Source organism: Chrysemys picta, chromosome 1, assembly GCF_011386835.1.
Source record: "Chrysemys picta bellii isolate R12L10 chromosome 1, ASM1138683v2, whole genome shotgun sequence".
NCBI lineage: Eukaryota > Metazoa > Chordata > Testudines > Emydidae > Chrysemys > Chrysemys picta.
In genome coordinates this window covers 190,308,246-190,333,655 of record NC_088791.1, presented here as the reverse complement: position 1 = coordinate 190,333,655, position 25,410 = coordinate 190,308,246, and the positions used below count along the sequence as shown (strand labels likewise).

Genomic DNA, 25,410 nt, shown 5'->3' with positions numbered 1-25,410 from the left:
CGTCAGCAAACTGAAAACTCATTTGTACAGCTCTACCTATGACCTCTTGGGGAAGACTCTTATGCCTTGTGGTAGCTGCAATTCGTGGCTTTGCAGCAATGGTGAAGTAGCTGGCTCAGAGTTGGAAGGGGACACTAGTTGGCCTTACAAACAATTTTAGAAAACAGTTTTCAAGGGCTTTTATGGCATGTTGTTATGCTGTATTAACAGCAGAGATTAGTACAGCCTAGGATATTTAGTAATTGGGTGTTTCAGGCTTGCTGAAAGTAGAACTCCTCATTCAGTAGTATGCCATGAGCTATTACTACAAATAACGATAACCATGCTAAGAAATTCTCCATGGAAGAGATTGCTTCTGTTAATTACTGTACAGCATAATTTTGTGAACACATCTTGGCTCTGTTTGTTCCCATCTATCTTTCATTAGTGGGTTATGAAAAATTTTAATAACAATTGTGATTTGAAAAACTTCTGGCTCTGCATATAAAATGTCAAAACTAAATTACAAAGTAATATTTTTTAAAAGAGTAACATAAGCATTTTGAGTATTACATGTCTTGTTTCTGTAGGTTCAAGCAAGTCAGCCTACTGACGTGAATAATCTGTACTACCACAACTCTTACCAGACAATGTCTTATGGTTCATCGTATGGCATTCCTTACACTTATGCTGCTTATGGATCATCAGAGACCAAGTCTCAAAAAACAGATAATATACTTCCTTTCAAAACTCCCAGTAATGAGATGACTCCTGTTACTATTGATTTGGTAAAGAAACAGCTTACAGACAGGTAGGGCAGACCATCTTTTTTAGACTTAAAAGACTTGTCCTCAGCTTTTTATTCCCTCAGGCACCCTTTAATCTCGAGCAAATGCAGAATTTCATCGCTGGAAAACCACTGACTTGGCACATCATTTAAAAAACAAAACAAAATGAAGATGACATTGAAACTTCATTCAAAAGTCTGCTTGGATTTCTTCTGTGGAAGTGACGCTTTTAAAATGTGGCAATTTGATCTTGTTGAAGACAGATCTGAGTTGCATCTTCTGGACACTGAAAAAAATCTTGTAGTCAAGAATTTAAAGGACAGTGAGATATTTAGCTTACGAAGTAACATTTTTATGAAGTGTGTAAATCGGATTTTTTTTTCCTGAATACATAACAATCTTACATTTTAGGCTAAAATCTGAGGGTTTTTTAGGGCTTAAACATTGTAATCTCCTTGTTAGGTATCAAAAAGATCCTACTGCATGAACAATCCAATTGCAATGAGAAATATTTTACAATGAACAGCCCACACTTTTTGTAATATCTTCAAAACTGGTTTGTATGCCCCTTGTCTTAAAAACTTTCCATTAGCTGAAGTGAGTCTAGTCAGTGCACTATAATAAAGGCTGTGTTATAGATGATATTTCGTGCTAGATATAGTATATGCCTTTGCTTCTAATTTAATTTCTTAAGGCTCTGTCTTGCAAGGTTCTAAGTGCCTTTGACTCCTGTTGAGATTAACAGGAGTTGACTGTACTCAGCACCTCGCGGAGTCTAGCCCGTCATAACTTAAACTACTCTCCTTGCTGATAAGAACTGGAGAAGGGAGAAAGCATTGACAAATCACAGGTAGTGAATGTATCTTAAAAATATTTTCCTTATAGAGATTTGGTACTTGTGCTCTCTTATTCTGAAACAGATTAATATCTCAACAGTTTCTGTTATATAGACTTTTCGATGTAAATTTATTTATCCATTGTCCCTCAGGTTGGACTCAATGAAAGAATTGAACAAAGCCAATCAGCAGCAACATGAGAAACATCAACAAAGCCGAGAGGACTCTACCAAGGCAATTGAACGATTAGAAGGGTCTTCTGGGGGTATTGGTGAACGGTATAAATTTTTGCAAGAAATGCGAGGGTATGTCCAAGACTTGCTTGAGTGTTTCAGTGAAAAGGTAAGGATGCAAAAACATTAATCTCTTTTCAATAAAACAGAAGTAGGGAAGCTTAGTACAGGCCAAAGACATGCCTCTTTGTACTTACCCCCACACACAAATAAAAAAATCTGAGCATACTCAACAGAAGGTTTGGTTTTAGAGGTGATGAAAAGTCACTTTTTCATCACACTAGGCTTGTAAAGAGAAGTCTCACTTTTACAGTATAACAGATCTCTGGTGTACTTCCAGTTGGAATGTAAGTGCTGACTTGACTGAAATGTGTGGTGTGTTGTTTTTTTGTTTTTTTTTAGAATGTTCAAGAAATTGATTTTATTTTTTTTTATATTTACTCACACTTCCATATACACAGATTGGATGCCATGTTAACGGATAAAGTTAGTATCCATTATTGGTGAATTGTTAGATTGCATTGAGGTAAAATGGGGTTGAGGTGCAACACTAACGTTTTCTGGAAGCATTAATGAGTGCCATATAACACATTTCTGCTTTTTGCTGTAAATTTTCTGCTAGTAGACAGCTTAAAATATTCAGCAGGGTTTTGATATCTATTTGGCTGGAAAAGTTTTAGAATCAGCATAGCTAGCTGAAGATTTCAGAAGTTTTTTTTTAAGGTTACTCTGTTGTATACTTCTAACTTGGAAGAATTAATTTTATCTCCCATTTAAGATAGTGGAAATATCCTTTATACTTCAATTCTGTAAATATTAATATTAATAGTTAATTTGTATGGAAATCTAATCTAAATTTACTTTAGTTAAATTTGGTGAAAAGATTACATGCTAACGATCTTATGGGTCATGTGTACCGTACACAAGTGAATTGCAATACAGAGGAGAGAGTATAGATGTAGGCTTTATAACTCGTCTTTCCCTGAAAGTGACTTCTATTTTATATGCAATAGGAAGCTATTACATAAGCCAACAGAACTGAGTATTTAGGATGGGGAAAGTGGCAGCTTTTACTTTTTCTATCTGTAGGCTTCCCTTCACACCTACCAAACATTCAGGTTGATAAAGCAATTGATTCTTACTATAGTGAGATTAGCTGCTGTCTGTTGCTGGTGGAGCTCTTCAGAAAATCCCCCATCTGTACTCTGAATCTTCACCACTACGTATCAAGCAGAATGCCTCTGAACAACCTCTGTGTAAGCACTTGAAACACATTACTCTCTAACTTTTTCTCTGAACAGAACAATGCCAGTTGAGACTTCATCTAATCTTTTTAATGTTAACAGTTAAACCAGTGATCAACCATTTAGGGGAAAAAATATTGGGAATAAATAACTACCTTGGTCCTCAAAACTGAGCTGTGTGGAAGGTGGACTGTGTTTATTTCATTTGATCCACTAGCCATACTATAGGCTGCTTAACTGAAGAAGCAAAATTTTTGAACCTGTAGCATTGTTAGCTGACTATAGGTAATGAGGTTGACAACTTATTACTGCCTCGTTTTGTTGTTGTGTGTCTAAAGTACAATCCAGATAAATTATGGACTTGGCTTCTCTTCTCAGACCTTGTCTTTATTCAAAAGTGCACCAGTTTAAAGGTGTGACTTTTTAAAAAGACTGATTTTAAACAACTGTAAAACAGCGTGGACATTTAATTTGTTTTAAACCAGGTTTATTTAAAAAAAAGTGTCCACACTGGTTTGCAGTTTAAATCAGTCTTAAAAATCACACCTTCATGTTGGTGCAGTTCTGAATATGTACAAGACATTGGTCTACACTAAAAAATTAACTGAACAGTAATGGACCAAAACTAGTTCTGATACTAACAGTTGAGTTATTTTCAACATTGGTGTAGGGGATCTGTTGCTGACAAACATGGGCAAAAACTGGTCAGTTTCCTACTATACATGGAGGTATTTGAGACTTGAATTTGTTAAATCTGCCTTCCTTTAGTATGTCATTGTCTACTCTCATCTCTCTCTGGATGTTCTATAGATGACTTGTTAGGGGAAAAAATAGGCCTTAACTTTAAAATTTGCTAAACCTTGTGCCTATATAAAGCAATACTTTCAATAAGTTGCCAAAAAAACTAAGCCCTTGATTCTACAATTGACTGCACCCAAGCATAATCCTGCATCCATACAGAACGACTTTGGCTTCAGTTGAAGTCCACAGAGATACATACACAAAGTGAAGTGTAAAATTGGGGCCTAATGCAGACAGTTTGACTAATATTTAAATGCCGCATGAAAACTTAAATATTCTCAAGATTCTATGTATTCCCTAATTCTATGGCCACAGAATTTGCACTGGAACCCACCGCCTGTTTTTTATAAATCTGTAATGCGTTACTACAAAGATCTGTAACCCATGAAAAGGTAAAACTGTGGGGCAGCATAAAATAACATAGAGGCAGCCACATTGCAGAATTTTCATATTGGGTCGTTAAAACCTCTTTCATTTTATTTAAATGAAACTGCAGCAGTAGAATTTCCAGTCTGAATTTAGAGATGCAGAATTTAGATTCAGGTTGCTCTGGGCCTTGGGTATCTCATGTTGGCTTTAATTTGTTTTAAATTTATAATAATGCAGTTCATTTACCACTGTAGAAAACTTCACAGAATAACATTTTTATTAAAGCTAATGTTAAAAAAATTATATAGTACACAGATTAAGAAAATAGTGTCTGTACATCTGGGTATAGTGCTTAGATATCCACAAATACAAAGTTGGTTTTAAAAGTCATAAGATGCATATAATGCATAATCTGCAATAACCCAAATTTAGGTGAATAAATTTAAACAATATAGTTTAGATAGTAGAATCCAAATACTCAGGTATGCCACTCATGAAAAGTTGTACAGAGATGGTTGTGGAAAGTAAAATATATCAATGAGTGAAGATTGTCCCATAGTAATTGAGAATTTAGGGTAGGTTTACTATAGACGTATCTTGTTCTATAACACTGAAACTGGTGAGGATTGTGGTTAGTCATTTTCACATTAATGCTGGCACTACAGGGAAACTTTGCATGAATGAGCACAAATGGGTTCATGACAATACATTTTTCTTCAGAAAGAGATTGAGCAGAGAGATGTGGAAGTTCTAGTGGTGTATAGACTTACTCCGGCAATAACGAGAACATTTTAGTTCTATAAAATCGATCTAGTCTCCCTGCTATCTTTGTACCTCTCCTCTCCTTCTCCGCCCCCGCCGGGGCAGAAATCTTTCTGAATTATTCACTTTTTTTACTTAGCATATTTTTAAGTATCAAACAGTTTTAGATATGAAAGAATTGCATTTCACACAACACTGAGGTGCAACCTATACTGTAGTAACAGTTACATAGGTTTTTAGGATAAAGTAGAATCGTAGGACTGGAAGGGACCTTGAGAGGTCATCTAGTCCAGTCCCTGGCACTCATGGCAGGACTAAGTATTACCTAGACTGTTTATGACAGGTGTTTATCTAACCTATTCTTAAAAATCTCTAATAATGGAGATTCCACAGCTTCCCAAGGCAGTTTATTCCAGCGCTTAACCCAGGATCTCAAACTGGGGATCGCAATTATTACATGGGGGGGCGGTCGCAAGCTGTCACCCTCCACCCCAAACCCCGCTTTGCCTCCAGCATTTATAATGGTGTTAAATTAAAAACTTTTTTATATATTTATTAGGGGTGTTTGCACTCAGAGGCTCTCTATGTGAAAGGGGGTCACCAGTACAAAAGTTTGAGAGCCCTGGCTTAACCACTCTGACAGGAAGTTTTTTTCCTGATGTCCAACCTAAATTGCCCTTGCTGCAGTTTAAACCCATTGCTTCTTGTCCTATCCTCAGAGGTTAAGGAGAACAATTTTTCTCCCTTTCCTTAGTAACAACCTTTTATGTACTTGAAAACTGTTATCGTGGCCCCTCTGTCTTCTCTTCTCCAGACTAAACAACCCCAGTTTTTTCAATCTTCCCCAATAGGTTATGTTTTCTAGATCTTTAATAATTTTAGTTGCTCTTCTCTGGCCTCTCTCCAGTTTGTCCACATCTTTCCTAAAATGTGGCACCCAGAACTGTACACAGTACTCCAGTTGAGGCCTTATCAGTGCAGAATAGAGTGGAAGAATTATTTCTCATGTCTTGCTTACAGCACTCCTGCTAATACACTCCAGAATTATATTTGTTTTTTTTGCAACAGTGTTGCACTGACTTGTATTTGGATTGTGATCCACTATGACCCCTAGATCCCTTTCTGCTGTACTCCTTCCTAGGCAGTCATTTCCCATTTTGTATGTGTGCAACTGATTGTTCCTTCCTAAGTGGAGTACTTTACATTGGTACTTATTGAGTTTAATCCTATTTACTTCAGACCATTTCTCTAGTTTGTCCAGATCATTTTGAATTTTAATCCTATCCTCCAGAGCAATTGCAACCCTTCCCAGCTTGGTATCGTTCTCAAACTTTGTAAGTGTACTCTCTATGCCGTTATCTAAATCATTGATAAAGATATTGAACAGAACCAGACCCAGAACTGATCCCTGCAGGATCCACTCAATATGCCCTTCCAGCTTGACTGTGAACCACTGAAAACTACTCTTTACAGTTTTCCAACCAGTTATGCACCCATCTTATAGAAGTTCCATTTAGGTTGTATTTACCTAGTTTGTTTATGATAAGGTCATGCAAGACCGTATCAAAAGCCTTACTAAATTCAAGCTATACCATGTCTACTGCTTCCTCCCTATCCACCAGGCTTGTTACCCTGTCAAAGATAGCTATTAGGTTGGTTTGACATGATCTGTTCTGGACAAATCCATGCTGACTGTTACTTATCACCTTATTATCTTCTAGGTGTTTGCAAATTGATTGCTTAATTATTTGCTTCATTATCTTTCCGGGTGCTGAAGTTAAATTGACTGGTCTGTAATTCCCAGGTTGTCCTTACTTCCTTTTTAGATTGGCGCTATATTTGCCCTTTTCCAGTCCTCTGGAATCTCTCCCATCTTCCATAATTTTTCAAAGATAATTGCTAATGGTTCAGATATCTCCTCAGTCAGCTCCTTGAGCATTCTAGGATGTATTTCATCAGGCCCTGTTGTCTTGAAGACATTTAACTTGTCTAAGTAATTTTTAACTTGTTCCCTATTTTAGCCTCTCCTTCTACTTCATTTTCCCTAGCATTCACTATGTTAGACGTCCAATTGCTAATAACCTTTTCGATGAAAACTGAAACAAAAATCATTTAGCATTTCTGCCATTTCCACATTTTCTGTTGTTGTTGTCTCTCCTCCCCGCACCCTCTTCTCCTCCCCCCCCCCCCCCCCCCAATTAAGTAGCAGGCCTACCCCATCCCTGGTCATTCTCTTGCTTCTAATGTATATGTAGACTGTTTTCTTATTACCCTTTATGTCTCTATCTAGTTTAATCTCATTTTTGTGCCTTGACCTTTCTAATTTTGTCCCTGCATACTTATTTGTTTATATTAATCCTTTTGTAATTTGATCTAGTTTCCACTTTTTGTGGGACTTTTTAAATTTCTGATCATTGAAGATTTACTGGTTGTCAGTATTAAGGGCCAAATCCTGCATTGTCTTCTATGGATACTTCCATTCGTTTAGCTGAAACTATTTGCATGACTAGTGCTCACACAACTAAAAGTTTGCAGAATCATACCTTAATACTATTTTGGTTTAAAGCGCAGGGAGAATTTTAGGCCGTATGTAACAATTCCTTGTCCTGGCTAAATGTTAATTCAAGTTAATACCTCTTGCATTACATGCAGTGCTACAAGATCTGGAATGATCATAGGTGATCAGAATCCTGACTGTGCATCTCATCCAAGTGATGGCAACTCCCACAGCAGAGTGTCCCACAATGCCATGCTGTCATTGGGATTTAACTGACTTAAGTTGGGTTGAAGAGTGCCACCTGCTGATTTGGTGCAATCACTTCTTGCAGGAGCTAGGTGATGTCTTATTCCAAGACTTTTGCCTTCGTGCTGCTTAGTTTGTGAGATGTTAGAGGGTCACAAAACAAGGAATGGCTTTCAGCCATCCTATTACCACAATTAACACAACACTGTTTTTGGCTCTCTTAGAAGGTAAAGATATTGGCCATCATATCTTGCTTTTATTGTATAGCTATGGAAAAGATGTGGGAGGGTGAGACTATTCGTGGATGTCCAACTGGATGTTAGTTAAATTATATTGTAATCAATACTGTAATCACAGTATTGATGCATCACCAAAGCACACTTTGGAAATAATTGTAAATAAAAACTGATGCAAATGGAATGAGATACTGTGCACAAATCTCTGCACATTGATTTTTTTTCTTGTTTTATTTTTTTGAGAAAAGAAGGTAACAACCAAATGTTAATGGATTAAATGCATATGAATTTTAAAACTATAACAATGTAATAGGTAGTGTGAGCCATCAAGGTTAATCACCAGCTGCAATATTGTGGATGTAAAGAGTACTAACTCCTCAATTTATTTGGTCCCCAGAAGGATTTGTTTTGATTGTATTCAAACACTCATGCATAAGTTTAGCTTATCTTTTGAAGTTCAGACACTGATTGGAGGAAACCTCTGGGGACATTTTTAAACATTCTTTGAACTCTTCAGTTAAAATTTGTAGAATAAACTGCTCACAGGAAGAAGCTATTTTCTTTATGAACACAAACCACAATAAAGCTAGTATATATACTTCACCCTTCAGTTAACATTACTTTTTGGTTACATCCGTTTTTGAAAAGTCTTGTAAATCTGAGTTCAGAATTTATTTAACGCTAGAAAATTTAAAAACTTTTTTGTATCCATTTGCAATTAGTTCAAGAAGCTGTTCTGACCTGTTGGTGCTGATGTTCTCAGGCCAAGAATGCTAATGTGAAGAGCTGACACTTTTCTTTTTTCCCTTGCTATCAAGGAAAACCTGACTTGTAGTTCCTTTGGGTACCTGCAGTGGCCATTTCAACTACAGTACCTTTAGTGTTAAGCTTTGTTGGAGGAGTTTTCCAAATATTGACTCCAGTTCTAGGTTAGTTCAGAAAACATTTTTCTGAAGCCTTTCTTTATTAAAAAACCTTGGATTTTAGGTAGCAGTAAAATGCTTGAACTAAAGAGCTGTAAGATTTTGAACTAGACATATTTCAGAGGTAAGGAGGCCATACCATAAGTGTTTTAATGCCAGATATGAATACATTACAGGAGGTGTCTTGCCAAATAAACTGAGAATTACTGTTTATTGTATTCAAATAGAAATATGGCCAGTTTTAATTCCTTGGTGCCAGGAACTGGGATCACCCAATATAAGTTATGAGGCTGCTGTCCAACACAGTAAATTCTAATTGCTGTAATATACAATTACTTTAGAAGTAAAGGTACAACTGAAATACATTAGTTATTTTATTAAAAAGTGAGTAGCAGATCATCACGGACTTAGACTCCAGTCCTGCAAAGATTTACACAAGTGCATAGCTTTCCTACATGACTAGTACCATTGAAGTGAAAATTATGCTCTTAAGTAAATTTTTTTCAGGTTTAGAGCATCAGTTGTCATACACAATAGCATGCGGATGATGTTTCAGTTATAAAATTCAGTAATAGTAAATGCACTGATATTAATCATTGGCATTGATTTAGTAAGTTCAGTGTATGTTTTATTTCTGTACCGCTTATTGTCAATAGCTTACTTTCTCAGTAAACTAATTTTGAATCAGTATCTAGTATCAGTATCTAGTATGTTGTAAAAGTGAGTTCTGCTAATTGTAAACATTAGCACAAAACACTGTTTACAAGTACATACAGTGAAGACAATCCCATGGAATACATTTGTGGCATTTATACTCTAGTTCTGCATCTCTTTAAATCAGCCATTAACTTACTATTCAGGCTTTTCACACTGCTGCTCAATCAATGAAAACTACTTGTGCAACTTTTGTATTATAACTGAAGGCCATTATTATAAACTCTGTCAAATGCATATATTGGCTCCAAAGATATCAGCTGGTAAAAGAAAACAACTGATGTATCTAAAAACTGCAACAGCCTACATTGCATCTTGGAATAGTATGGTACCCCAGACAATTAGGCACCTGAAGAGTTTGATATTACGTAGTGTGTTATATTTTTACAGGTGCCCCTGATTAATGAACTCGAGTCAGCAATGCATCAGCTGTACAAACAGCGAGCTTCCCGCCTTGTCCAAAGACGACAAGATGATATTAAAGATGAATCTTCGGAGTTTTCAAGCCATTCAAGTCAGTCCATCTTGAAGGTTTTTATTATTCATTAAACAACCTTGTTTACTTAGTATGGTTTAATTTAAAAATAAATACTGCAGAGCATGATTGACTTAAAACTTATCTTTTGTGACGACTAGAAGCAAATTCAGATTTTAAAGTATTCTGATCTGTTTTGTTTAAATACTGAGACATTCTTACTCTTGAGACTTTATCTGTCCTATCTGCTAGTCTTAACTATATATATTCTTTCTCTTTCCTAGCATTCAAGATATTTGAGAGTAGTGATGTTTGGAATGAAACTTTTTCCTTATGTCAGGCTCTCTTTTGACCTACTTAAATTAATGTAGATACAAAATTCATGATACATCTACCGTTGATTTCCAAAAAGGATTTTTTAAATGTTAATAATCTGAAGACTTTAAAAAAGTACAGTTTATTCTGTTAGCAGTAAGTGTTACGTTTCAACAGTGTAAGTTTCAGACACTTAGAAAAGAAAAAGCACTTCAAAGCTAAGGAGGCTGGAGGATAGTTTTTCTCTCTTAGCCAAATTTAAGTTGTAGTATTCAAATGCTAACTTTGTAATATTACAAATACTTTATACATAATAGCCTCCTTTTGAGACCATTGCTCCAGAAGTGGAAATCAATTTAAAAAAAATTGATCAGTATCTCCGTTCTGGTGATCACTGTTAAATGCGTAAAATAAGTTCTGCAAAAAAACACAGATGCTCGTTTTATTTACCATTTTCCTTGAGAATATTTTATTCTACATACTAATGATATCATGTAAAATTTCACTCAGGTGCTTTTGAAAACTTTTCCTGAAATTGGTAGATCTGGTTTCCTGCTTTTAAGGAGATTTCCATTTTAAAAGTGTTCATTGCCCTCAGGTTTTTTTTTTTTAAATATGTAGAAAACGTGTCCTCTGAGCAATCAAAATTCACCTTGGTCCCCACTTTCTGGTATCCACATCTATACCCATTACCCATTCATCTATTTAAGAACAATCGAAAACGGATGTTATACCTTGTTACAAAACTACATTCTCATGCCCACTGCAAGTCCCTTTTGAAATAATATTCATCATGTGCCCACAGCCTTATTAACTCTAAAGTTAAAATCACTCACCCTCTTTTGAGAGCTTAGTTGAGCATAGGCCTCGTGCTGGCTCTCCCATTTACCCTGGGTGCATTGCTTTGAGGCCTGTGATATGCCAAGTATGCTCTGAGCAAATTTGCTTAGGGAGCCTACAGTGGGGCTTGTTGGATTACAATGTGATTTTTGGGGATGGGAAGAGTCTGGATACTGTCATAAAGGGGAAGCCTTATCTGAAGAATGGGAGCCCTGAGAATATATTTTGGTAAATAGATATACATAGATATATTCCTGAAATGTTTCAGTCCTGTCCTCCTCTCCACTGAGACTAACAAGTGTCAGTCAGTTTCTCAATCAGAGGTGCACGAACACATCAACTTGACAATCAGCTCACTTTACTCCTTAAACCAAAAAATTGTTATCTTTGGAATAGACTTAAACAGGTTCCCTAAATGGTTACTTTACTCTGTCTTGTTACAGTCTGTAACATAATCTTGACAGATGTAACATATTGAACAAATTACAACTTCACCCATGCTCTAAAGCAGCCGTTCTCAACCTGTGGGTCGGGACCCCAGAATGGGTCACAACCCTGTCTTACGGGGGTTGCCAGGGCTGGCTTGGACTTTCCTGGACCCAGGGCCAAAGCCCAAGCCTCAGCACTGGCGCTGAAGCCTGAGGATTCCAGCCCTGGGTGGCGGGGTTTAGGTTACAGGCCCCCTGCCTGGGGCTGAAGTCCTTGGGCTTCCGCTTTGGCCCTCCCGCCCGGGGCAGTGGAGCTTGGGCTTTGGTTATTGCCCCTCCCCATTGGAGTGGGGGGCGGCAGGGCTCGGGCTTCAGTCCCTCCTTCTGGGGTCATGAAGTAATTTTTGTTGTCAGAAGGGGGTTACGGTGAAATGAGCTTTAGAGCAGGGGTTCTCAAACTTCTTGTTTTCCGAAAGGATTTACCTTTCTTAAATAGGAACACTAAGACAAATCAGCATTAACATTCTTAAATGATGAATGATTTGATAACCTGGTTTGGTAAGAATGCATAGCCTCAAACTACACAAAAATAAAGTTATCGTTGAAATCTTGTGATGTTTATATTCTAGTGGGTGGATCTGGTATCAAGTAATACTTGTGAGAATTTATCTCAAAGATTAGACAAGCTGGAGACTCTTTTGTGTTAATTTCAGTCGATGGCTTATCACCGGCTTCACTGATTAAGAGCAGAATTTAATGTAGCTAGTCAGAATGATCTATCATTGAATTGTTGTTTTTAAAAAAAAAATGGAAAAAACTTAGGCTTTATTTCCTAGGAGTTTCAGATACATATCAAAACCTACACGTAACTTAGTGAAATTGATTTTATTCCAGGAAGCAAGACTAGATGAATAGGAGTCTGAGATACTAAATCTTTGTTACAGGGCTGCCTTTCTCTTCCCTCCCCCTCTTCTCTTCTCACTCAGTGTTTTTAAAATGTTGCATGCTGAATGCTATATTTATAGCAGCAGTACAGTTTTTCCATTTTTGTTGTATCAAGCAGTTTAAACATTTACTGCTTTAGGCCACGGAGTGTTGATAACTTGTGAGCACCAGTATTAGAGGGGAAGACTGAAGTGTGATGAAGCAAGATTTGTATTTGAATAAATTTGGAGTATCTTCAATTTGAGATTCCAACTTCCATCACTACTTCTCTCAACCTCTAGTAGCTACAGATTCAAACATTTGAGTTTGTCTGTTTTCAGCTGCTTCAAAATACAACTGGACAACACATTATTCCCTGTTACTGTAGATGAAAGTGTTTTAATTTCAATCAATGTAATCTTGCAGGTAAAGCACTGATGGCACCAAATCTTGATTCTTTTGGACGAGACAGAGCACTCTATCAAGAATATGTAAAACGGCGGACTGCGGAAAGGGAAGCTAGAAGGTACAGTACTGAGATTTCCTGACTCTCTTGGGGTCGCACCCAAAGGCTTCATGCAGTATCATGGAAATCCCTGCATGATGTAATAACATGTAGGAAAGCGCTGTCCACACCCTGGACAACTTAGAGACTGCTTTGTGTAGTAATGGAGAGAACATTTCAGTTAAATGACAAAAGTACGTATCTGGTTTGTTGGAAGGAGAACTGTAACTAAACTTTCTCCTTTCATCCTAATCCCTCTGTCCAGGCGCCTCATGCCTCAGCCTATGTGCTTGCCAAGGATCTCCTCAAAGAAATATTCAGGCTTAGTATGTGGAAGCAGCCAATCAGATGGTGCTTGCTAAAGTTACTGAAAATGCCTATAAGCCACTCCAGTCTTTCTGCAGTCCTTACTGCTTTTCCCTAGTTCCCATAGTGAGGGATGGAGAGGCTGTCTTTACTTTGGCTCTCCGGGGTCAGGAGCAGGACCAGCATGGCTAAAACCGTTGTTCATTTGTACAAAGATCTTAATGATTGGTTTATACTGTAATTATATTGCTGCCTTATAGAGCCCGTCGTAGGCAAGCAAGAGAACAAACTGGGAAGATGGCAGATCACTTTGAAGGCCTTTCTAGCGATGATGAAGAAACTTCAACAGATATTACTAATTTCAACATGGAACGAGGTTAGAAAAGTCACTCACTTATTAACTGAACATGGAAATCCTAAAAAAAAAATAAAAAAAAATGCATGTTACACAATATGGATTTTTTCTAGACTCAGAATGACAAGATAACAGAATCTCAACAGTGACTTGAAGTTGTTTTTTAAAAAAGCATTTAATAAGAATATGGAACTTGATGGGGACAATATCAACTCTTAAAACCAAGTTTAACAGACCTGTTCTAAAATCATATACAAACTCAATTTATTCTATGGAGATATTCTAGCTAAAATAGAAGAATTGCTCTTCCTCCCTTCTTGCTGAACAAGCTTGCACAGTAAAGGGTAACAACATGCCTCCTTCCCCATGCCACCATATATTTTTGCACAAATTCAGTGCTCTCTTTCTTTGCAAGTCTGAGTAGTTTCTTTTGTATTATGAAACACATGCTCCCTTTAATGACAAAGAGTTAAACATTTAAGTTTGTGTGGATTTTGGCAATTCATTGTTCAATAGGGGACACTTGAACTCTATCTTCTAAAAAACTATTTTTGGGTGATTTTTGGCATGATATTCTATTATCCCTTAGAATTCTGAAGTCACAGACTTTGGTAGGACAGTGTCTTTTCTGAAGTTCTGCATAAGTGTCTATAAGCTTATTGACAATTTTTATGGAGCTATGTTGCACTAATAGTTTGAAATTTTAATATTTTTTTCCTTGCATACATGTAACTAAATGGGCTGTGTAGTGACTAAGCCCTGTAAGCCTATAACCCTAACATTTCCATTCTTTTAATTGGCTGCGTTTTCACGAAAACTGCTATCAGTGCATAAGAGTAATCTGTTTGAGTTTTGTAAAGTGGAGTGTCTGTTTAGGTTTTTTGCAGGTACAATAAAACTGTGTTTAAAAACAATATTAACTTCAACTATCTAGTTAAAAACTTAGTGCCTGAACTGCTGTTTTAACTTGGCTTCTTGTGCATATATACGAGATTTAGAAACAGATACTATGCCTGCTCAGTATCTATTAAAGACTTCTAGTATATTCATATGACACATACCATAGATTCATTTTGGATTGCAAGATGCACAAATGGCGCACATATAACTGGGACATAATGGCAGTTAAAGATCTCTGGGACAACTTAATAGGTTCTTAGTTTAGGTATCACCGTTGTGGGAGCCCGGTGTAAAAGATACAGCTATATGGTGCTTCACTGTGTAACACCTCTCATTGGTTTCTCTTTTGGAACTGAAGAGCTACAGGAAGGGCCCTTTGAAGTTTGTCTCCTTTATATTCTTGATGCTCTAACTCTAAACATTATTTACAACAAAGAGAACTAGAGCTGCAGGAAGAAGGGATGACTAAAATGAAGAGAATGTAATAGTGTAAGAAAAGGGGTGAGAGGGAGTAAAAGGATAAAGGAGGAACTTGGACAGCTGCTAGGCTAGCAAACTATTAGTACAGTAAAAATACAAAAAAGTTCCTGTTAATTGTAATGTTCACTAAATGTGATATATGTATATTAACATTATCAACAGTTCAATACACACACTAAGATCCACATGTCTGAATCCACACTTTCTGGAACCCTCATTTGACTGGCTAGTACTAAGGATGCCCCATCACACTTAAAACGTGGCACATAGTTCTTCATTTTCACCCTTATTTATCATTATTGATACAGTCCCACTACTGGCTACTACTGAAACAAAACTGGCGGTGCTACAGAAGCTTACTAGATCTTAATGTAAAACATATTTGCATGATAAAACAATATACCAAATAGACACTTGTAGCACCCAGGCGCTGTTTGTGTTGCAGTGTGTGGGAAGAATAGAGGAGCAGAAACTAGAAAACTGATTTGTTGTTGTTGCTTTTGTCAGTTTCTAAGCTGAATCTCCTTTAATTTGCTTGGGTAAACCACCTTATGGGAGCTCTTGCAGACAATAGAACATCAGCTTGTTACCTAGTTCTCTACACTTTTTTCCCCTAGATCGCATTTTGAAGGAGTCCAGCAAAGTTTTTGAAGATGTACTAGAAAGCTTCTACTCAATTGACTGCATTAAATCACAGTTTGAAGCCTGGCGTTCCAAGTATTTTTCTTCTTACAAGGATGCTTATATTGGCCTCTGTTTACCAAAGCTGTTTAATCCTTTAATAAGACTTCAGCTCCTTACCTGGACTCCTTTGGAGGTAAGATACTGCAATTAAAATTAAGTGAACTGTTGTGCAGTAGAGCGTCATTTTTTCAAAACAAGGTGAATTACCCTCCAGGTCTTTTCGACTATGCCACTCTCAGGTCTTGAGCCTCAAGTTTATAAGGGGTAAGCTCTTTAGGGCAGGGACTTTGTTTTTGTTCTTTATGTACCACATCTAAACACAGTGTGGTCCTAGACCATGGTTAGGTCTCCCAGGAGGTATGGAAATATAATTCATAACCTCTTGTTTTTTTTTTTTTTTTTTTTTAATGGAATCATATGATTCTTCCAGGCTCAGACCGGGCCTCAGACTGTTGTCCCCTGTGGTTACCACAGCAGGTCTGACTTAAGTTCAACACCTGCAGTTCTCTTTCCTTTGGGAGCAATGACAGTGGTATCCAGTAACCAAATAGCCTTCTTAAAGCAAAGTATTTATTTAGAACGGGTCGGCAACGTTCGGCACGCGGCTCGCCAGGGTAAGCACCCTGGCAGGCCGGGCCAGTTTTATTTACCTGCTGACGCGGCAGGTTTGGCCGATCGTGGCCCCCACTGGCCGCGGTTCGCCGTCCCGGGCCGATGGGGGCGGCAGGAAGCGGCGCGGGCGAGCGATGTGCTGGCCGCGGCTTCTCGCCGCCCCCATTGGCCCGGGACAGCAAACCGCGGCCAGTGGGGGCCGCGATCGGCCGAACCTGCCGCGTCAGCAGGTAAATAAAACTGGCCCGGCCTGCCAGGGTGCTTACCCTGGCGAGCCGCGTGCCGAACGTTGCCGACTCCTGATTTAGAACAAAAGCACTTAAGGGAAAACAGATCTTAAAACATTTTAAACTTGTTTACTGTTGAGTGTACCTTCAGAATAAAATGAGCTATTTTATTTCCCAGTTAAGCATATAAGTATGTTGAAAACATGCCAGATGGCTTTCTACTTACAATTTTTAATGATATGGCTATTCATTTCACTTATGTGGGAATATAGAAACAGGGCTGATACCAGGAAGGGGATAGGTGGTTATAAATAATGTTAATAGATGTACCCCAATATCTGTCCATGTGGAGTAGAATCACAAATCTAATAGTTTGTGGATACATGAGACATTTTGGTGCTTGCAGGTTTAACCATTTATGTTCCATAGGCTACAAAATGGGCATATAAATGTGGTTTTCTTATATAAAATAGGCCTTTTTCATCAGGATTCTGTAGTTAATATGGTATCACTAGCATATTCCATACTGGGGTTTTGTACAGAGTGGTAGCCAATTATTTGTATGCCACGAACATAAGAAAACAAAGTACTTTACATCTCTCTGAAATAAGTGAATACGCTCCCCATTTTGTTAATGGGGAAATTAAGGCAGAGTGGCTTACCCTCAGTCACGCAGAATCAGTTGCAGAAATTAATAGGACCTAAGTGTTATGTGCTTAACTAAGGTATTTTGGGCCAGATAAAGATGCAGACAGAAGTCTGCATTGAATTCCATGCGAGTTAGGTGCCTTTGAAAATCCCATTAGGCGCTTAAACGCCTCTTAAAAATCTGGCCCTTTGTCTAATGGCTAATGTGCTTAATACTTTTAGGATGTCGAGGATACTTGGCACATAATTCCAAAGCTATTTTTTTCTTTTTAAAAGGAGAAAAAAACTTAGGCCTTCAAGTGTATTATGCTGATGTTTTAGGATGGCTAAATAAGTTGTTCAGGTTCTTTAAAACTACTGTTGGCCTCAAACAATGTTTAAATGTATGGGATTAATGTCAGCCTTATTAATTTTAATAGGGCAAGTGTCAAGATTTTGAGAGTATGTTGTGGTTTGAATCGTTGCTATTTTATGGCTGTGAAGAACAGGAGCAAGAGAAGGATGATGCTGATATTTCGCTATTACCTACCATTGTGGAAAGAGTTGTTCTCCCTAAACTAACAGGTATAACTTAAAAATGCTATTTTGTAACTTCTACAAATATTAAACCATAGTAAATACAGGAGAAAACAACTTTCGTATGATTTAACTGTCTTAATACCTACTTTTTGAGCACCTGCAAAGAAAACTGTATAGTAATTCTTAATTATTTTTACTAGTACTTGCTGAAAGTATATGGGACCCTTTTTCTACGACACAGACATCTAGGATGGTAGCAGTTACACAGAAACTAGTAAATGGATACCCTTCAGTGGTAAACGCAGAAAACAAAAATACACAGGTAACTTTTTTTTTCCCCTCAGTCACACTTGTTTGGGAATCTATTTTATAGAATTTATGCAGCATAATGAGAGACATTACACACATTGGAGCAAGGAGCAGAATCTTACAACTAATGGATGTGTCAGTGCCCAATTCCGTAGCCCTAAAGATCCAGTGCAGCAGCTGGGGGAAGTAAACCAGGAAGGGAGCTAAGCCATTTGAGTCTGTACAAAATGTACAATAAGATTTGAACAGGATGATTCAAAATGTACCAAACTCAGTTACGGGGCTTATAATTTCACTTTAAGGTTCAGTTGGAAACACCGTTGCTTCGGTTTTCATAGCATATTGTACTGATAGAACCTTCTCTAGATTGAGTGCCACATTTGCTTGTCTTGTATGATAAAAGAACTTGTCTTTGACAACTTAATGATATTTTGCAGTGTCGTAGCCGTATACTTACAGTATCGGCGTTAACGGAGTGTGAATGCAAACCTTAGAATAATAAGAGAGAACTCCCAGCAGAGTTGATAGATTAAGACTGTGTAAGACCCTGATCCTGCAAATTGTTAAGAATTTGTTTAAAGTTAAGCACAGGAGTAGCCACATTGACTTATGTTCCCTTTAAACTGAAGTCCAGTATTTTTACTGACTTGTTAATTGTAGATATTTCCAATATTTGACTTCAGTGGGACTACTCGCATACTTGAAGTTAAGTATGTTTATGTATTTTGCTGAATTGGGGCTTAAAGCACTTTGCTTTTTTAACTTCTAAAGAGATCTTTAATTTAGCTAACAACCAAAGCAGGACTGCAAAAAATTTTAGCATTTTCATCTCAACTTTTTCAGACACTTTTGAAGGCCCTGTTACTAAGAATGAGAAGAACGCTAGATGACGATGTATTCATGCCATTGTACCCCAAAAAGTAAGTTGCTTGTTAAATGTGCAAAACAGCCATAAACATCTTGATTGGCAATACCAGTTGCCTTTTGTCTTGCATATGGTAGCTGAGGCTTTTTCGTAGCTCTGGGCTGGTTCTTAGTTTTGGGTTATAGTGATTTTTTTTCAGGTTTAATAACATACTGTAAGACTGTAATAAGGTGAAAATAATGAAAAAATTATTTGAAACTTTGGAATTTTTATTATAGTTTGCCCTCCATTCATGAAAATAAGCGTAGTGCACAACCTTCAGACTGAAATTTTTATGGTTACTTATTAAACAAGTTTAGAGAAATCTTTTATTTTCCAGCATCTTAGAAAACAAGAACTCTGGTCCTTATTTGTTTTTCCAACGCCAGTTTTGGTCCTCAGTGAAGGTAAGTGAACAAAAATGTCTGATGAGGCCTCGGGCCAGGTACTGCTACCATAAAATACACTTAAATATTTTAGAAAATTACTTAAAAATGCATATGATGGAAGGGAGGTTATGGGAAAATTTAGAAAAACATTATTTTTGTAGACTAATGAAACAGCTATATTCAGTACTTTGAGTGGGGTAGATAAGTACAGATATGGTGAACATTTGTAATTTTAAGATTTTAATTTTAAGTACTACAAGGTTTAAAGGAAATTACCTTTTGACAAAATTTCATCCCCTTTTAAAACCATCTCTTATACAAAGAGAAGAGAGATCTTGGACAGATCACTTTGTAAATGACAACTGTTTTAAAATTATGTATTACGTATTTATTTGACATACAAAGCAGATCAGTCTTGATAGTCCAAATGACCAAAAAAAAAAAAAACTGACAGTTTAAAAGTGTGCGGGCAAAATATAAACAGGCTAACTAAAATGAAAGGTCTTGGTTGGGGATAAAGGACAGAACAGCTACTTAGGTTGTATTTATTTTTAACTTTTAAAAAAGTAGGAAACATCAAACTCATTGTGCACAAGTGACACCTTTATTTATCCCATCGGCTTTCAGTCAATGCTTGCTGTAGAATTCTAGAACAAATGTAATCTTGGTCTACTTGAGGCCAGGGAGGTAGAGAGAAGATGGAGGAAACACCTTCACAAATGCAGTCAGAAGGTGGCCCTCTTTTTTTTTCCTTCCCCTTTAGCGACTGTTGAAATTAGAGACAATGGTCGCTTGCCCTTTCATTTGAAATAAAGTATATGAACTCAACAAATGAACCAAAGAAGTGGATGCATAGATTGGAGTTTAAGACAAACTTTACAGACTTCTGCAAACAGTAGTTGATCTTGGATTTTTCAGTGGTGGTGTTGGGACTGAATTGGGGAGAATGGGATTGTTTCTCCAATTTCTGGATATATTTGAAAATCTGTTCATATACATAACAATACTTGTAACATTTTGGCAACAAACATTTCAATTTGAAAGTGTACAGTTTGCCACCTTTAAACTTTTTTCTTTCCTTTTTATTTTTTTTCATGGGTGTGAGTGGGTGTGTGTTCTAAAGGAAAAACTGGGCATGGCACTCAGTTCTCAAACATTAAAATGAAAGTGATTTGTAGAAGACCAAAATTGGTCACATGTTCATGATCTTGCTTTTTTTTGGTTGGTTTGTTTTTTTAAGTAAATTCAGCCACATCTTGAAAGCAATTTTCATCAATAACCCCCTCACTTCACTATGATGTGGTAGGAAAATGTCATTTTACAGATGGGGAAAGTGGCACAGAATAATTGTGACTTGACAAAGCCATAGAAGTCTGCGAGAGTCAGGATTGGTATTGAGTTCCTGGCCTTTCCAGTTCTGTGCTAAACCATGAGACCAATGGTGTTCAACCTGTGGTCTAGGGCAGTGGTTTTCAAACTTTTTTTCCTGAGGACCCAGTTGAAGAAAATTATTGATGCCTATGACCCAATGGATCTGGGGATGAGGGGTTTGGGGTGTGGGAGGGGCTCAGGGCTGGGGCAGCGGGTTGGGGTCCAGAAGGGGATCAGGGCTCTGGGCTGGGGGTGCAGGCTCTGGGGTGGGGCCAGAGATGAGGGGTTTGGGGTGCAGGAAGGGGTTCCTGGTTTGGGGGGGGGGCTCATGGCTGGGGCAGGGGACTGGGGCACAGACTTACCTCCGGTGGCTCCCTGTCAGCAGCACAGGTGGGGTGCAGAGGTAGGCTTCCCACCTGTCCTGGCATCGCAGACTACGCTGCGCCCAGAAGAGAGCCAGCAGCAGGTGTGGCTCTCGCATGCAGGAGTGTGGAGCTGATGCTCGGGGCAGGGGCAGTGCACGGTGCCTAGTGGCCCCCCTGCCTAGAAACCGGACCCGTTGCTGGCTGCTTCTGGGGCACAGCACGGTGTCGGAACAAATAGGCGCTAGCCTGCCTTAGCTGTGCAGCACCGCCGACGGGACTTTTAACGTCCTGGTCGGCGGCGCTGACCAGAGCTGCTAGGGTCCCTGGGTGCTGAGCAAGGCGACCCAGTGCCTTGCATGCCGCGACCCAGTACTGGGTCACAACCTGAACTTTGAAAAACACTGGTCTAGGGGCTCTGAGGCTCTACATTGCAGTCCTGACAGACAATCTTGACGACAAAGTGACACACACCTTGCATGGACACTTCCATTTGACAGCCCTGTTACTTATTCTTTACAACCTGTGAGACATCTTAGCAAGTTGTGGAGGTGACTTGTAATATTGGTGCAACTGGTTGCCAGGAGTTGCTATGGCACCTGCTCAGCAGGCAGCGAGGCCTCACTGCTACCCCTGCTGGATCAGAGTAGGGAAGGAGCATTGTAGTGGCAGCAATGGTAGCACATTGAAGCAACAGAGAGAAGGTGAGGGGCCTAGTACTGATCCCAAGCTCTAACAGCTATCTGTACCAGCTTTCCCCCAGGTACTCCTGCAGAGCTTTCCACCCAGACAGCCCCAAGTCACCTACCACTGAAACCATCCCATGCTCCCAAACACGCTCCAACACCCATTTATCTCCCCACAGCAACAGCAATCAAGTTTAGTGCTGCTGCATGTCTTCCCCTTTCACTGTTTAGGACAGATTGTATTGACTGAAAGCTGAAGTCTCTGGTTATGTTCAGATTTGCAAACATGCAAAATAGCTTATTAAATCTGCATAAAATGTCACACACTGAGCAGCACAATTCGACAGCTATGATGTTAAGAAAACTGGTATTTATTTCATTTAAAATGTTGTTCCCTGTAACTTTTTTAATGAAATGTTTTGCATCATCCCTGCTGCTCCAGGGAGGAAGTAGGAGCAGGCACATCCTCCCAAACTGCCTTCCACTACTTTCTTTGAAGCCCCAGCTGGAGCTTTTGTGTGAATTGGGAGTGCTCTGAACTGCTGCTTTCACATTGCAGGATAGTGTGCCTGCTTTCTTGCCAGACTAGGGAAGCTCCAGAAAAAAGGATCTGGAGTTCCACTAGCTCTGACTTTGCTTAGAGGAGTACCTATCAAAAAAGTTTCTTAAACCCCACACAGCCACTGACTGCAGCACAGGAGAATGGAGATCAAGAAGAAGCTGAGAACCAACAGCTCTGTTATTCTCTGCCTCTGCACTGGTCTGCAAGATGCTTTAACTTGTACCAGCTGGCATTGGTTCCCTATGGTCCATATTCCACTTGGAGATAAAACACTTAGTCACTCTCCCCTGCTCAACATGGCTTCTGTACCAATGGCTGTGGGGAGTCAAGTGTAGGCACTACCTATGCTGTCTGTACGATAATGGGACTTTTCCCGTGCCAGGGTTGTTTGCAGGTGGTACAGAGGAAGCAAGAACAGGGCAGAGTCTGCCCCCAAAGTACTGATTGTGTTTTTGTTTTGTTTAAATTTGTTCAGCTCTCAGGCTTAAAAGTTTGGACATCACTGCACTAGACTACAGTTAATAGACTTTATAGAACAAATTTTGGCTGTAAAAACTCAATTTGCTCTTGTAGTTTCTTTGTATATATTTTCCATAGAATGCTCTGTACAAATCCAATGTTACAACATTGGGAAGAATGACATCTCACTAGTTCTAGTTAGTCATGAAACTGAACCATAAGAAGTTTGTCTTTACCTCACCCTGATCAGTACATTTAAACATGTCTTTTTACCTGCTTAATTTTTTTTTTCTAAGTTTATCAATAGTTGCTTATGTTTTGCCTTCAAATATTCAACACTTCCATTGTCTCTGGTGTCTTTAGTTACTAGGAAACTTTCTCCAGTGGTATGGAATTCTTTCAAACAAAACTCTACAGGAGTTATCGATAGATGGCCTGCTAAATAGATATATCCTTATGGCTTTTCAGAATTCTGAGTATGGAGATGACAGCATTAAAAAAGCTCAAAGTGTAAGTAAAATGGAACAAAATATACTTAGAAAATGTTTTTATATATAATATTTTCTAACTCTTGAATTTCCAGTCAAGTAAAATGAATATTTGGAGCCCTAGAGGGAGACTATTCGGTTTTGTGTATTTAGCCTAAGATTTCCGATGTTGCCCATATCTCTTTTTTACAAATAAAACAGTTACTATGTTTTCATAACAGGCAACTGTTTTTAATAGAAGATACATTATGTGAAATTAGAATTCTGCTTATTGCTATCCTCAATATTGTTGGTGATTTTTTTTTTTAAGATATTGATTAGAATATGTTGCTAGCATCTTATTTCTCACATTGGTCTTTAATATGTTATAGTATCCCCACAGTGTAAACCTTATTGTTTTAGGCCTTACCAGTGCCAATACTGGTATCAGACCGTAGGTATTAGTCATCTTTCTTGCCTTTTTGCTGTTAACACATTTTCTTCCCTCATCTGTAGGTAATTGCTTGCTTTCCTAAACAGTGGTTCACTAATCTAAAAGGGGACAAGACTATTTCCCAGTTAGAAAACTTGTGTAGATACCTTGTTCATCTGGCTGATACAATTTATAGAAACAGTATTGGATGCTCTGATGTGGAGAAAAGAAATGCAAGGTAATTTATTTTGAATCATTTAATGTAATGGCATCTCATGCTGCTGATATACACAGCACAAAAGCACATGTGCCAACAGACATGTCCATATATATATATTTTTCTTTGGGAGGAGTTCTCCCCTTTTTTAAAGTTTAAATAGGATCCTTAATATGATATCAATGGCTCTTGGGAATGGCTAGTGTATTGTATAAAGGTTATATTTAATCTGCTCCCATTGTGTAGTTCTGCTCTAAAAAATTACTTGAAAAGTAGCATTTTGGGATTTTGTTTGGTTTTGATGGTTTCTTTACAAATTTACTGATGTTGCAGCTAACTGCTTGCCAAGCAAATTCCCGCCACTGTCAGCAATACAGATTTCTGTAATCCAAATTGTTCTCTTGTCTTAAACACACCTGAACAACCTACTAGAGAAATTCCTTACATTCTCAGATAACATTGTTTACCCTTGCTTATGAGAATCACCATACCTAAAAGCATAAATGGGATTAAATGCCCATATGTGGCTATTAGAGGTGAATTGGAGGAGGTGAGGAGAGAGATTCCAGTAGAAAATGAAAGTCTTTTGATAGTCGTCCTAGTTTATAAATTGGTATTTTCTTTCTACACTAGCTGTTTGTCTGGCAAACTCGCACTGAAACTGTGGATTAATAATGAATGGGTAGTTGGATATTGAGCCAAAAAGATTTCTTCCTGATATTCCAGTTCCAATTAATTTAGTTGTCTTTGCTATGTGTCGATAACTTTTATTAAGTATATGGAAATATACAATAAATCCCAAACTTTCCTGGTAACAATTGTGCAATTGGCCGCTGATTTATATTGACTTCATCTTACAAAATTACATAAATGTCCTTATTTCCCTTTGTAACATAGCTATTCATCTAGGCTCCTCCGTCCCATAGTAACTGGGGAAATATTACTCTACTACATTCTATTTCAAAGCAAAAACAATCATCAAATTCTTGTGCCAAGAGGGAAACAAAACATCATAACCCATGTTTGCTTCAGTTTGTTTCTCGGAGTGTTGGACACCGCTTCATAGTTCAATTTGATAGAAAAAAGTCCCATTTAGGGTAGATTTTGAATTTCTGTAGTCATGAAAATTTCTTTAGATAGCTAAATTTCATGTCTGAATCTTGTTCCTTTTGTGGGACTTTTAAAATTTTCCTACCAAGCTTGTACCTCCTAGATTGCTAGGAGTTTGTTTACTGTGAATCTGTTATTACTACCCAATCCAGGTCAATCTATTACAAATGTGTAACAGTATTTTTATCTCTTGTGGCATGCACAAAAACTGCTCATTTTTTAAATTTTTTGGTTCAAGCAGTGTATGTGTTAAATGGAACTGTGACTGACTTCCTAACACCGCATGTTACCTAGT

General features: G+C 38.1%; 1 protein-coding gene across 2 annotated transcripts in view; it reads left to right on the top strand.

Moving 5' to 3' along the window:
* The window catches only part of PAXBP1 (PAX3 and PAX7 binding protein 1), a 35,821-nt gene that overhangs the window by 8,623 nt on the left and 1,788 nt on the right, over window positions 1–25,410 (top strand). The window contains exons 6-17 of one of the 2 annotated variants that reach the window (XM_005283918.4): window positions 570–790; window positions 1,756–1,945; window positions 10,019–10,142; window positions 13,037–13,136; window positions 13,682–13,797; window positions 15,774–15,973; window positions 17,747–17,891; window positions 18,047–18,168; window positions 18,999–19,075; window positions 19,400–19,466; window positions 23,252–23,398; window positions 23,872–24,026. In XM_005283918.4, coding sequence (XP_005283975.3) covers window positions 570–790; window positions 1,756–1,945; window positions 10,019–10,142; window positions 13,037–13,136; window positions 13,682–13,797; window positions 15,774–15,973; window positions 17,747–17,891; window positions 18,047–18,168; window positions 18,999–19,075; window positions 19,400–19,466; window positions 23,252–23,398; window positions 23,872–24,026 — 1,664 coding nt within the window. The remainder of the gene's footprint in view (window positions 1–569; window positions 791–1,755; window positions 1,946–10,018; window positions 10,143–13,036; window positions 13,137–13,681; window positions 13,798–15,773; window positions 15,974–17,746; window positions 17,892–18,046; window positions 18,169–18,998; window positions 19,076–19,399; window positions 19,467–23,251; window positions 23,399–23,871; window positions 24,027–25,410) is intronic. The other variant, XR_010594647.1, reaches the window with a different exon arrangement.